This window comes from Copadichromis virginalis, linkage group LG16, assembly GCF_057382275.1.
Source record: "Copadichromis virginalis isolate Kocher_CV1m ecotype Utaka linkage group LG16, C_Virginalis_male_GT1.1, whole genome shotgun sequence".
Taxonomy (NCBI): Eukaryota; Metazoa; Chordata; class Actinopteri; order Cichliformes; family Cichlidae; genus Copadichromis; species Copadichromis virginalis.
Genome location: NC_140633.1, coordinates 31,588,697 through 31,603,637, shown reverse-complemented (window position 1 = coordinate 31,603,637; position 14,941 = coordinate 31,588,697). Strand labels below are relative to the sequence as shown.

Sequence of the window (14,941 nt, the reverse complement as noted above, 5' to 3'; positions counted from 1 at the left end):
CAGTAAGCATATTTATCATCTCTGATATTTCTAAAAGCCAACACAGCAGCTTAAATGACAATTAAATGATGATATTTAAATTTGAAAAAGGCACATTAATCTTTATTGCAGGTTTAGTTTCAGCAGGTTGAGTAGAAACCCCTGCAGCTCACCCCTCATAGCTCCTCAAGGGAGTGACAGATTAAGAGCAGGTCATCTCAAAGTCTGCCCGGGTTAATGTTTATCCAGAGCCGCTAAGCACACCTCAGCGCTCGGATGCAGGTCCAACCTGCGAGGGAAATAAAGACGACGCCGTCCGAGCTTTGATCCAATCTCTGAACGTTACACACGATGAAGTAAGAGGGGGGAATTGTGAAATGTGGAGTGAAAGGCCAGAAAGAGCTGAGATCAGTTCTCGGTCTTTTTATTTCTACAGCAAACAGTTTTTTACATCGCTGCAAACTGATCACACATTGATGTTAACATAAAAAAACTAAACAAAAAACCTTCTGTACAGTTCATCATGACAGAACTAAATACAATAAGATCAAATAAAATATATAAATACAGGTGTAAATATTACAGAGCGCGTGAAGCCAAAGAAAGACTGCTGAACATGCATAGTGAACAGTCTGTAAGGAACGCCGTCACGTCTGTTTTAGATCCAGCGACGAGACGACAGATGCGAGAAGATTGGTGGGTTTTCACCAGTTTGCAGGTTTGCTTTTCTGGTAAAAACTCAGCGGATTAAATGAGCGTGCTGAAGGACGATGAGAAAGAAAAAGTTAAATCCTTTTGAGTACCAGCAAATTCACTGTGTTGTTTCTGTACATTCATTTCCTTAAAGAAGCAGAGTTGGACCATTCTCAGCGGATTTCAACAAATCAGGAATCAGCATTATTATTCATTATTCAGAGTATTATAAAGAAAAAACTACAGCAGATCAACTGACCATGAAAACCAAATCAGGTCCAATAATTAAAAGCTGATCAGACTGAGAAACTTCTTCCCAATCAGGGAATCGATGAAGTGCTTCACAGCAGGAATCCACCACTTAAAACTTTACAGCAGAATAAATTAAAACACAGAGTGTGTACCTTTTCCGTACGAGCGCCTCCTCAGAGTCGAGTGATCTCATGATGTTAAAAGTGCACTTTAACAGCCGAAGAAGCTCCGGGCTCTCCGCGCAGCACTGAGTTGACGCGTGCCGCAGGTTCATGCAAGCCAAAAAAAAGAAAAAGTCTGCTTTTCCGTGAAGCAGCGGTCAGAAAGTGTATGTACAAAACACCTTTGATTTCTATGTGGTTATTGCAGAAGCTGTGAAAGAGGAAACGAGTAATACTGTGTTTGCACGGTCACATGTCTGAGAGTGCTGTGGAGGCTTCTGCTGCAGATTCACATTTTTTTGTTTGTTTTTCTTTCTTTTTTTTTTTTAAAGAGCCGAGAGTGACGGCGCCGTACATCCCGTTCACTCTCTGCAGTCCACAAATGTAAGGCCTGTTCTCCCCCAACTCCTCATCTGCTGTATTTACAAAGGACTTCCTGTAAGACAGAGTAAGCGCTCAGACACAAATGGAAGCAAGAAGTTAAAAACGACACAAACGTCACGGCTTTTAACAGGCTTAGCTTCCACTCCATGTAGCGACGGTGGTTTGTGTTCTCTGTTAAAAGATCTGCACGAAATGTGAAGGATTGTCAGTTCTGTTTAGACATGAGATCTGTTTTGTAATCGTGACAGTTTGGGTTTTAAGCCACTCCTAAAGAGAAACGAGCGCATTAAAAAAAAAGAAATTACAATCAAATATGAGCCTTGAACTAAAATGCTCACATAGGACTTCCTCGTTTTGTCTTTCTGTCCATATCTAATTTTTTTTCCGCCTTGCAATATTTGGTCTTCATGCCCTTAAAACAGAATTCACTGCACACTTTATGGGCTTGTTGCCATCACTGGGCCAGCCAAATGACATTTCATCCCAAACTGAAGATGATCTGAAACATTTCTTTGATGTGAATATTTTCCACTTATAGAAACAAATCTAAAAGCAGAAGGGATGAAGGAGAAACAGATTGGAGCTGATGTGGAGATGGTGGGACCCACAGGAGGAGGAGAAAGCGCCATATCCTAAATCCAAAAATCCAAATGTGTCCAATCCTTCCCCACCAACTTGAAACCAGGACAGCAGTCCCGTTCAGATATTTCCAGAGCGGAGGCGGATGACACGAAGGAACAAAATGGGTCGAGAGGATGAGCTGCAGAGCCGTGATGAGGAGGGTGATGCTCAGAGACAGACAAGTCTGATCTGGAGTCTTGGAATGGATGAAACCACCTCCATTAACTGTGAGAGGAGACATCTGAGGAACTGCTGCTATTGCTGTTTGTCGTCTGAGCACGCTTGATGTACAGGTTCAGTAACTTCATCTGCAAAAGGAAAGAATTGAGAAATTACTCTTTATATCAGCACAGGACTGTCTTAAAGAGGAATAAACTTCTTCATGAGTCAGATAGGGCGATAGGAAGCAAAAAGTACACAATATTTGGCTGGTTCCTTTAAAATGATGAAAGCACTCATGACATCTCGTCATGCAATTAAACCGAGCAGAGGTAGAGTGAGGCTGAAACATGAAAAGCACAAACACCTGCACGCTCCAGCAGAAATAAACAAGTTTACAGCCTGCCTCAAGAATGTCTTTATGTAGTTTACCACTTCAAAACAACTCTACAGGTGGTCAATGCAATTATAACTCACTCCATTGTATGGTAGCGAGACTTAAAATTAGGGCCGTGGCCCCCCTGACTGACAGGTGGATAGCGACACAGGTGGCTGGAGCTGCTAGCTGCAGCTAGTTGAAGTCCCTAAACTGGACTGAACTGGCCTGGACTGTTTGTGCTGGTGACCGGCTTCCTGGGGATACCCTTCGGGGGAAAACAAACAAAAACAAAAATCCCCCCAAAAGTTATTCTAATGGCTGTCAGTCCACATCTTTACTGATATATGTAACAATCAGTTAACTATAGAGGGAAATACAAAAATATGCTGTAGTAGGAGAACCACAAACTGTTTCTCAGGAGAATCTCATCACAGGGACAATTTGCTTTAAACAGGATAAAGAACTCAAAAGTAATCATACACAAAATATTGACACAGGCACTTTTTTAAAATATTCCCTAAAATGTAGCTGCTGATAAGAGGAAGGATTGTTATTAATGATTAACTGCATCCACTCAAAGTGATTTTAGCACTAAGATGATATCTTAGAGTGCAGCTGAAGACTGCAGCGGTGACTCCGTTTAAATAACCAGCTGACCAGGTGGTGGTTAGTAAAGGGGAGTGGTGGAGGTGGGGGGGTTGCAGTCATGTGAACCTGACCCTCAGACCTTAACCATTACATAACTCAAGGACACTCTAGAAGGGCAAATATGACCCTGTGCTTTATAATTTGAGAGCCAGCTGAGAAATAACAACATGGGAAGATGATAAGGCGCAGCGTCTGTTCAAGTGCTTTCGTTGTGAGGACATGCAAATGGAAAGACTTGCTGGCGACGGTCAGTACCTTGCTTCCCGTAAGCTGTGCCAGGTGGGGTTTGAGCTCCTCACCAATCACAGAGTAGATAGCCACCAGACAGAACACACTGGCCTTGCGAACGCTGCTCTCTGTGTTGTCATAGCCCTGCGGAGAGACCGGGGAGCATCAGGTATCAAAGGCGCGTACACGCACACATACACGCACACACACCCACACGAGGTCAGCAGGAACGTGGGAGGGGTCGCCAAGAGTGCAGAGTACACGCAAACATTTCCAGGGACAAATAAGGCAAATAATTCCCACTGTCCAAATATGAACATTGTCCAAATAAGCCTCTGTGGCACTGACACGGATGTTTCTGCTCTGTCTGTGTTATTCAAGCTGAGTACACCAGCAACACATTTAAAAATAAAAACTCGGTTTATTCAAGTTTCTGAAATGTGAGTTTTTATTTCACAGTTTTGGAGGTTTGATCAGTTTTCAGCCTGCAAAACTAAAACAATCACATTCCATTCAAATCTGCACTTCTGTTTTGGGCTCAGACCTGCAGGAGTCCGGGGATGATGTCGGGCAGCAGCTGCAGCAGTGATTCCTTGGCGATGCGTTCAATTACTTTGGTTTGCATCTTGATGGCTGCCAGGTTGATGGGGTAGTCGGCCGTCTGCACTATGGGGCACAGCACCTTGATGCACTGCTCCGGGTGAATGGAGCCGGCCAGCGTCGCCGCCGCCTCCTCGGCTGCACGCACAACCTAAAAACATGTTTTTTATTTTTAACAGATTAGGCTGCTAACAATTTTATATCACACATCGTAAATCCAATCAGCTGGTGTGTTATTGAGGCAACAGCAGGATTTCTGTATCACAGGCATGAGACTAAGTCAGACAAAGCCAAAGTCTCTTTTCCCCCCCAAATTCAGACAATTTCACTGTCCAGTTTAGCATTTTGTGCTCAAGTAGAGAACTTCAATCCCATAAATGTTTCCAACAACCAACAGGAGCTCCGTTCTGTCAGTCAGTGTCTCCCTTTTTTTCTTTTGACTTACTTTTCTAGAACAAACAGAGAAACGAGGCAGCTGCTCCTCCACCACTCAACACTTTATCTTCTTGTAAATTTCCACCAGGAGCATGATGGGAAAAACACGTTTACAGGCTGATTTCGATCTGAGAACTTCCCCAGAAAACGCTTACATTTTAAACTTATTCTAATGTATTCTTACTGTTGCACTTTCAGTCCTGATTTTATACTTGAACCTATCATGGCTCTTGCTTTAAACACAATATATCCTCACCTTTATGCCTGTATTTTAGGCTTTTATAAAGCTTTTTTTAAATGACTCGTCTATGATTAAAAACATCTTTTTATGGTCTTCTGGTGTGTGGTAAGTACAGTGCGGGACTGTACTGAATTTTGCATGTTTCACAGATTTTGTGAAAATTTGTTGGCTGCAAAATGACACACGTTTAGATTAACGCAATTACTGAAAAACTGAATACAGAAAAAGCAAAAAAAAAAGTTTAAAGATAAAGAATAAAAACCTCTGGGATTTATGAACCCCTTTAAAGAGTGCTTTACTTCAGCATACTTTACACTTCTTCAGCAGGATATTATTCATTCATGCTGAAAAACATTTAAAAAAAAATTCCTCATGCTAAATTTCTGTGATCGATATGTTTTTTTTTGGTTATCTGCATGTTTCATCTCAGGTTGGTTGAGTGCATTTTTGTGTATTTTATGTTCAATTTGCTATCAACACGTGATCTGTGTTTACACACACTCTGTACCCCTGCTGCACACCTGACCGACATGAATGGGAAATTTCTCTAGAAGTAAACCTGAATAACTGCTGGAGTGAAGGGTCGAAGGTTGGACTTACTGTCTTCACTTTTTTTAGTGCTCATATTGATAACCACTCTGTAAAGTATTAATTATGAGGTTATTGTGAGCTACAACAGGGATTAGAAATTATTAGAAACCAATAATCATTAATCTCATTGACTGCAGGCTTTTTGTTTATGTATCATGATTGGCATTCGTCTTTCTCACATGTGCTCCTTTGCATATATAAACTAACTTCATGTTTAAGTGAACACGCTACTCAGTCATTAAAGACATGAGAACCGCATCACTTTCAACACGGCACGGCCACATTAACAGATATCGATGACGACTTTATGAAACAAAAATCATGCTCGGTGCCTTTAGCTGAGTGGTGGGAGCTGCGTACCTCCTTGTGAGAGTCTTTGTGCGCCTCCAGTGTCTTCATGATGGTCAGCTCGGCATAGTTTTTAAAGCGGGCAGGCTGATTCCTCAGAATTTCCTTCAGCACTCGCAGAGCCAGAGCTCGAATGGTGTGCTGCAGGAAATGGGAACATAAAGAATATCATCCACACAAAACTACCTTCAGTTTCTTCAGATTACGCTGAATCAAGACAATGAAAACACAAATAAAGGAGACAAAAAAAGGGATTTACATGTACACAAACTATCAGGTTACGTACATCTTTATCACCCAGGGTCTCCAGCAGGAGGAGGAGGATGGTTTTGAAATGTTCGTCCCACACAGCCATGCTGTCTTCCCGTGTGATCTTCAGCAGCTCCACCAGGGCGCCTTTACGCTCCTCTGAGCGCTCGTTGTGATTGGACAGCTCCTTCAAAAGATCGGCCACCAGGTCTGAGTGATCCTGCCCGACTGCTTACCGAGAGGGGACAAGAAGAAAGAGTTAAGAATTGAATTGAACTGCCATGGGCTAATAATCATCCATCAACCTTTTTTTTTTGTTTTTAAAAGACACCTAATTTCTTTTTTTTTTTTAATCACACATCCAGATTTTGGATCTGCAATTCCTCCTTTGGCGGTTGTTGGACTTTACTAGGGAGGTGTGATGAGGTGCAGGTATTTTTGCACATGTATTTCCCTTTCCAGGGACCACATTTTGGGAGGAGGGTACTTAAACTGAACGTAGAAACTTGATTTGTGCCGAACCATTGCTGCTGAGAGTCAAGATGGACATGTGACTGGTGCAGGTGAATTGCGCAAAGCTATGAGCACGGTGATGCATAAAAACCATCAGTATATTACAGGCAACAAAGAAACTCACAGAAAAGTCACTGAACTAGAGCATGAAAGTCTCTCTAAACGAGTTTCTCCTCCTGTTGCCTACCAAAGACTTTTGGCTTTTGCACTGAGGGAATGTGATAAAACCTTATTTTAAACTTTTTTTAATGAACATTATTTTTTTCATAAAATGGGCAAAACAGACTCTACTTTTCTACTTCCAGAGTGATGCTGCTGTTGTTATGGATCTCTTACATAACATATAGAAATGTCTGTCTTGAAACAGCTAATATGTTTAGTAGTCAGCACTAAATGTAATTCGAGTTTTTCTAAAAGTTTTTTATGTCACGGTCCTGGGTTGGTGACCCAGTGTTTTCTGTTTTGCATTGTTAAGCTTTGATTTCTTGATGTCTTTGTTTGTTCCTAGGTTTTGGTTCTGTGCCCGTATTGGGCCTGAGTTTTCCATGTTTCCCTTTTAGTTCAGTGTCTAGTCTGTGTCTTGTGAATTGTCTCTTGTTTCCTGTTTTACTTTGAAGGTTTATGTCTGATGTCAGTGTATTCAGTTTTGCTTCCCATGTCTCGTCTTGTCAATTACTTCCAGCTGTGTTCCCCACCTATTTGTAATCTCCCTGTGTTCTTCTGTGTGTATTAAGTCGTGTCTACTCGTGTACTAGTTGCTGGACTGTCTGTGAATCTACCGTGTTTCATCTGTGTGTTCTCCCTGCTATCAACCTCCATATGCCTCTGCTGACTCTCCTTCATGTTCGTGTTCATGTTTGCTGTTCAATAGTTTAGTTTGTCTCAGTAGAGATTAGTTTTGTTCCGTTTTGCCATTTCCACCTCTGTTCTACAATAAACCACCTTTGCATCTCAGCGAGTGCCTGCACGTGGATCCTCGTTTATTTTCTCCTCACAGCTCACTCCATTCACCGTGACAGTTTATGTTGCATGGGTAGCTGTGAGTCAGATTCTTTCCTTTGACTTTAATAAATATCTTCAGCCTCAGGTGGCATGCAAGAAACTGAGAACAACGGGCATTTTCATGCATGTGTCAGTCTTCATGAACTTCTCTGGATCACTCAGGATGTGACTAAGGCTACGTTCACACTGCAGGTCTTAATGCTCAATTCCGATTTTTTGATCAAGTCCGATTTTTTTTGTCTGCTTGTTCACACTACAAATAAAATGCGACAGCAAATGCGCTCTAGTGTGAACGCTCAAAGCGGCCCGCATGCGCAAAAGAAGATGTCACACACAACGCGCTCTGTTTAGACCCAGAGCAAACAATATTGTTTGACTGATGGCCCTTAATATAAAGACTTCGGACTTTACGTTTCCCAATTTTTGCTTTAAGTTATTACATATTTACATAATAATGTAAATAACCTAAAAATTATCCTTATTGCTGTTTTAGAGAGGAGCGGTGCTTCAAAGGATAGTTGCAGATTTCTGTCAGAATCTGCAGATTATATAGTACAAATAAAATGTTCACGTTGTCTTCCCAACAGTTTCACTGACATCTACGCTGGATGGCCAGGAAGCGTTCGCGAAGTCTTCTCGGGTGCTTCTCCGGCGCCGATAATTAGCGTCTGTCTTGTGTCAGTGACGTAAAAGACGGATTTAATGTGACATGACCGTTCAAACAGCAGTCGCTTTCTAAAACATCGGATATGTATCGGATTCAGTACCACATACGAAAGTGACCCAGATCGGATTTGAAAATATCGGATTTGTGCCGTTCACACTGTCATAGCATGATCGGATATGGGTCGCACAGGGTCAAAAAAAAAAAAATCGGATTTTATGAGCTTTTGCCTGCAGTGTGAACGTAGCTTTATTAACATTATTAACAGTAAGTCCTGTAAGGTGGACTTTTGAAAACAGCTCATCAATCCTGTGCTCCACCTCAGCTGTCAAATGTATTCATTACAAAAAAAAAAAAAAAGGCCACCCTGATCTCCAAGATCCCACACAGTTCCTGTCTATTTCTAACTGAAGTCTTTAGATCAGAACGTTTCTGTTCACTGTTTTCCCCTCACTTATCAGATCTGGTCAATTTTAATCCACCATTTTTTTTTTGCCTTTCGTAGACTGTGCTGGCCATTACTGGAACGAACTGGCTGAATTTCCATTCATAAATCAAATTCACGCGTTGTTAGTAGATCACCCACAGAAAACTTCCGTTCCCGTCAGCAGCCTCATGTTATTCAAAATGTGTGTCCTCGGAGGATGCAGATATCTACAGTTTGAGCAGTTAATATTAAAAATATAAAAGGTAACTTTTTCATACGATAGATCTCTACAGTCAAATTAGATGCAGTGAAAACATTAGAAACATTCAAATATTACAGCTGTAAGCAGAACCGCTTGGACTTTGTTAACACAGAGGCGGAGTTAAAAGATGGAGAGACGATGAGGGGAGCTGAGCGAAGAATGCAAACACAGGTGGAGGGTGAGTGGAGTGGAGGTGCAGGGTGGGCATGTTTACCAGGAGCAAAGACCTTGGAGAGTGCCATCTTGTTTTCACCGCTTTCCTGACGTCGGCCTGGAGAGGAGGAGGAGGAGGAGGAGGGATGAAGGTGGAGGTGGGTGGGGGAGGGGAGGGGAGAGTGGCAGAGAAAAGGATGTGATGACACCAACAACAACAACAACAAGTGAAGCACAGAGCGGCTGCGGCAGAGGGGCTGGACGCTCACTGGTTTCTTCTGTCTGCTGTAAACACGAACCGGCTGGTTCAGGATGACGTTTGACAACTAACCGAGTGAAATGGAGGAAATTCTGTCATTTGTTGCCTCAACATTGTTGCTCCTTTGTGTTTTCACAACGACATCACGTGCTCACAATGCACGACCTGACGTTTGGCTGAATGACAAGAAAGGCTCACATGCAATATGACAGTAAGAGCTGTTTTTTTCTTTATACTCATTCTGTGGATGTCGCTATTTAACTCGTTTCATGTTTTTCTACTACCAGAATAAGCATGAGGCTTATTCAATATAGATTTCAGTTTAAATGTCACACTGCAGACAATGTATAATAATCAGAGAATTAAAGTGACAGTTCGCTCCAATATCAAACTGACTTATTGTATAGATGGGGAGTGGGTGACATTATTTTTGCTAAGGTTAAATACGCAAAGGACCACAAACTGAATAATTGAACCGATACATTTCTCGGGAAAAAGTAAAAAGTTAATAATATGAAGACTCTATGAACATTTAAAGCGGTCTACATTTTCCTCTGTAGGTCAGTTCCAGCCTTAAGCTTCTTCTTATTCGTGTTTTGGAACCTGTTTTGCTTGAGGATGTTGAGGGCCGGATTGACTCGGTGTGCAGGGGTGCGGCCCTCGGGCTTTGTTTTGCCCATGTGTGACCTGGAGTGTTTTGGTATGGGTACTCCAGTTTTGGATATATCAGTTGTGGATAAGTCTGCCTTCTCTTCAGTATAAAGAAACTAAATGGTGCTCATCTCATGGAGCTTGGACCACATAAAAAGACTGCCTGAGATGTTTTCTTTGTATCGAACTACATCGCCAACCAGAAGAAAAACGCAGCTGGCTGACATTACTAGATCTTGTTACGATGCCACAAGCAGATACAGTACTGTGCAATAGTCTTCAGTCACCCTTCATTTTTTTAAATGTTGCTTTCAAGCAAGTAATTTTTAAAGTGCTCTTTAGTAACATTATCCAGGCTTTCTGGAGGTCTTTCTGGAAGTGTTTCTTACTACACTGGCTACTTTTTAACTTTTTCAGTCCAGTCCTTGTACCTGACCATTTTCAGAGGCATGTTGGTTGTTTGTTGAGCCACATAACAAATTCTAACAGCTAATGCACGTGTGACTGGGGTACATAGGTACTTTGCTCAGAGCTGTAAACATAAAAACATAAAATCGGCATAAACTCACAGTCTCTGAACTGTTCCACATCATCGTCGAACACAGCCTCCTTCAGGGCGCTCTTGTCGTACGTGCAAATGGTTTCTCCGTAGCCGTATGGGGCAAATTCTCGAGTCCGCGGCCCAGAGAAGGAGCGCGGCGATGGCGTGTTGAGCAGCGAAGTTTTGTTGTCCAAGGCAGTGCGACCGCCTTCCACCACGTCTAAGCCGAGCCGGGCATCAGACCCAGGAGAGGAAGCTACTCCTTCTCTCCCTGCCTGCGAGATGGGAGAGGGATTAGGCAGTGGTATAAAGAAGATCTGGAGCCATTTTAGCTTCAAATAACCATAAAAATACGAAAGCAAACCAAACAATAAGCAAAAAATGACACATGCCTCACAAAAAGAAAGAGAGTATCCGAAGACAAATCAGTGCATTACATACACAGTCTGCCTGCAGTGGCTACAGAGGCTGAGTCAGCACTGATTAGTAATAATAATAATAATAATGGATTGGATTTATATAGCGCTTTTCAAGGCACCCAAAGCGCTTTACAATACCACTATTCATTCACTCTCGCATTCACACACTGGTGGAGGCAAGCTACGGTTGTAGCCACAGCTGCCCTGGGGCAGACTGACAGAAGCGAGGCTGCCATATCGCGCCATCGGCCCCTCTGGCCAACACCAGTAGGCAAGTAGGGTAAAGTGTCTTGCCCAAGGACACAATGACCAGGACAGAGAGCCCAGGGATCGAACCGGCGACCTTCCGGTTACAGATGCGATTCCCAACCCCCTGAGCCACGGTCGCCCCTTAGATGTGATGTTCTCATATAGTCAATAGACGTAACTTGGCAACAAATTATCGAGCATTAGCTGACAACTTAGAGCACCCCCCTCTCATCTAGACATGGTCACAACTGCTCTAAACACCACCCGAAATAGTGGCGACTAAAATGTTTAAAAGGGTTACAGAAACCAGCAGGAGATACTAAAAGCACAGTTATTTCATGGTCAACATACAACCAGAAAGCCAAACCACTTTTGAGGTCTAAGAACCTAAAAACTGTTTGAAAAATGTCTTGAAAAATGAAAAATGTAATGCAGCAGTGTCTTAAAAAAGGATCAGAATTCATTCTAAGCATTTAATGTCAAATGAAATTCCAGATTTTTCAGAACTGGTTCTGGATATGAAGCTTGTGGCTTACTGCATCATCCCTCTTTGCCTCCCGTCTAATAGGCTCGTTCAGATCCTCTTGGCTCCGGTAGGAGAAGCTCTGGATGGCTTCAGTGACGCCACGCAGCGAGCTGTAGATCTCGTCTGAGTTCATGTTCTCCGTGTCGTACTCCATCATGCTGCCAGACACACAGACATAAAAAGAAACGCATGCATGCACTTTTATATAAAATATGCAGCAAAAGCAAAATACAGCCACATGAATCTGCAGACATATGCATGCGACGAAGCTGTGCTCTTGACAGAAAAGCAGACTGATTTAGAGCATGAAAGGTCAGGACTGACATAACCCTTAAAAATTATGGATTTTCAAAAGGATGCTTCCACTTTATTAGACATGATGGTTTAATGCATGCATTCTCAGATGGTTTGGTGAACTGGGTAAAGAAAAGGATGAGAGTGTGGATTCCTTAGGCCACAATCTCCAACATGCCCGCCTCATTACCTGGGTGAATACGCTCTGCGCAGGACCCTTATGGTGGGGGCAGCAGAGGTGGAGTGAGGCGTAGGAGGAGGAGGAGGAGGGGCAGGCGGGTGCTTTGATAGTCCGTCGACACCCCAACCCCATAACCGACTGTTGTCACAGCGCGGCCGGGAGGGAAGGACGGACAGACAGGAGTGAGAGAGCAGGGAAAGGTGGATGGAAACCGACAACACGAGGAGAGAGCACGGGACGAGACAAGAGAGGGGAGGAGAGAGAGGAAACAGCAAGTGCGCAGGAAGAGAAAGAGAAAAGACAAAAAGAAACTAGTCTGAGCTTTAAGATTACGGGAAAGTGTTAATTAAAGAGGAAAGCAGAATCCCGTAAAAAGTGAGCATGTCGAGTTCATCCATGTAAATAGAACTTTTAACTGATTTTAAGTTGGAGAGTCTCAATGTCAAGGTTGTTTCCTTGTTCACCTCACCGAAAGTCCTGTTCTGACCATAAAGGTGCCAAAAACAAACTTCTCTGTTTTATAGTTAATGGCAGGTAATTTTTTTTAAACACAATTCATCCATTTGGATTTTATTAAAGCATAAAGAAAGCACATTTTGTCCCTATTTACATAAAAAGAAACATGTATCAGCTTCCAGGATGGAAAAATCAAGTGCAGTTCCTCTAACGTCAACCAGAGGCACCAAAATACAAAATAGCTGTTACCCACCCTGTTTGTTCTGTAGGAGCATTCTGTAGCATTTTAATGTATTCATTGTATTTCAGTGAATACAATTCTAGGACTTTTATTAAATGCTACACAGCAATAATTAATCTGTATCTGTGTGATGCACCCATATGGCCTGTCGTTGCTAGCTAGCATCTTCTTGCCAGGTCTGACTCCTTGACTCCTGACTTCTTCACCATTTCAGATAAATCTCAGATACACAAATGCAAGTGATCAGAACAGGACTTTGAGGAAGCAATCTGATCATGGCAGCTGGGCTGAAAGTGTTGCAACGCTGCCCAAAAGAAATGTTTTTTTGCCCACATTTCAATTCAGTATGGTTTGTGATATTTATGGGTTAAGCTGGGTAAATTAGTTAATTGTGTGACTGTGATTTTATCTTGAAAGATAACCTTGAAAAAGCATTTTTGTGCTGCTAATGCTCTCCATACAAGGTGCACTGCAGGTTCAGGTGAAGTAACAATAACTTAAATAACTTATCAATGTTTATGGGTTTCTGCTGGCAGATAAAAGGACAATCCAGGCACAGTGTGTGTGAACTGAATGAGCTGCTCAGCATGGAAGAATGAAACTGGATTTTAGGTAACTGGGCTGCATTATGCTGTAAAAACAGCAGATTAATGCAGCAATCACCCTCCTCTGGTTTACTTTTACAACATGATCGTGTATGACAACTTGAAAGGCTCATTTATCAGTCGCTATGCAGCGAAACTTTTAGCAATCAGACAATTGGCAGGAGGAGTTTTGTAAGATTTCTTTTGTCTTTGTAAATAATTGCTTCTTTGTTTTCACATATGTGTGAATGAATTATGGGCTGTAATCTCTAGAACAGCTCACTCAGTCTCGAGCTACTACAGACCCACCTGGCTGCGCGTTACTTTGTCTACAGGTGACACGTGATGACAGCACCAGTATCCCAACAGTTAAAACACAGCCATGCGTCGACACAGTGAGTGTGTTATTAAGGACAGTGTCATCAAAGGCGGCTGCCTACCTTGGAGAGAGTCCTCCATGGGAGCAGTTTGTCGGTGAGGTGAGAGGGCTGGTCCTGCTGGGTGTGTGACGAGCCGGCATTCGGCCAATAGTGTTACTCGGAGAGCCCTGAATATCAACGACATGAAATTACATACAACGTAACATCGGAAACAGAAGTCCACCTCAAGTTCAATCAGTTCAACTCATCTTAGAATACCGCAACCTGGGTGACTGTAAAATTTTTCCCCTCAGTGACATAGAAATCTTACTGACCACATTGCTGCTGGTGTTACTCGTGTTCTTCAGGTGGTTGTGCAGCAGCTTGGTGGCGCCGTCCTGGAAAGTTTTGGGCAGTGCTCCCAGCAGCATGGTGAACTCTGGGGTGTTGAGCTCAAACAAAGCAATCAGCACCACCTGTGCCGCCTGCAGGCAGCGAGCACAACGTGTTAGGAAAGAAAGCAGAACTGCAGAGAACCTTCAGATACCTTCAGGCTTTCATGGTTTCAGAAGCACCTCGGCCAGGTAGCTACCTGCTCATTATAATGCACATTAGCAACCTAGTGTCTTTAAATTAGCCATTTTAAAGCTCTCGTTAACACCCTATTCTTCCTGACGATATTCTCCCAATACTGGACTATTAACTGAAGAGTTTTCAATCTGGTTGCTGCTTTTAGACCAAACGTAAGGAAGCAGCTCTATCTGAATTATGATCTTCAGAGGAGGCTATACCTCCACTCTAAATCATGTTTGACTGAATATGAACGAGCTACCCATTCTAATTCCTGAGGTTCACTCACAGTTAACTCACATTTACTTTGATAAATATGAATCTACAAAAGATTCCCTACTCTAACCACTGGCTCTTCTTCAACCACGGCTCCCAACTATCGCAGTTAAATGATGCTATTCCAAAGTGAAGAGTCACAGGTCAAAAATGAGGGAATTCTACAGAATTTACAGGAAGCAGGGAAAGGGTTATAAATGCTGAACTGTACCAGGAAGCAAGAAACAGGTGAGTTCCTAACACTGACATTCTCCTACACTTCAGTGCATCTTATTCTAAAAAGCAGTTAATGATACTAAAAAGGTCCAGGTTCAGTTCTTACAGTTCAGTTCTCAAGGTTCAGTTC

At 42.6% G+C, this 14,941-nt stretch overlaps 1 protein-coding gene across 1 annotated transcript in view; it reads right to left on the bottom strand.

Annotated features, from left to right (window-relative positions):
• Positions 1–387: 387 nt before the first annotated feature.
• The window catches only part of clasp1a (cytoplasmic linker associated protein 1a), a 95,719-nt gene continuing 81,165 nt past the window's right edge, over positions 388–14,941 (bottom strand). The window contains exons 35-45 of the mRNA XM_085434420.1: positions 14,085–14,234; positions 13,831–13,937; positions 12,119–12,247; positions 11,645–11,792; positions 10,469–10,715; positions 9,051–9,107; positions 6,006–6,199; positions 5,732–5,860; positions 4,049–4,255; positions 3,532–3,648; positions 388–2,398 (exon numbers count right to left, since the gene is read on the bottom strand). Of these exons, the coding sequence (XP_085290546.1) occupies positions 2,312–2,398; positions 3,532–3,648; positions 4,049–4,255; positions 5,732–5,860; positions 6,006–6,199; positions 9,051–9,107; positions 10,469–10,715; positions 11,645–11,792; positions 12,119–12,247; positions 13,831–13,937; positions 14,085–14,234 (1,572 nt within the window). The 3' untranslated portion in view covers positions 388–2,311. The remainder of the gene's footprint in view (positions 2,399–3,531; positions 3,649–4,048; positions 4,256–5,731; positions 5,861–6,005; positions 6,200–9,050; positions 9,108–10,468; positions 10,716–11,644; positions 11,793–12,118; positions 12,248–13,830; positions 13,938–14,084; positions 14,235–14,941) is intronic.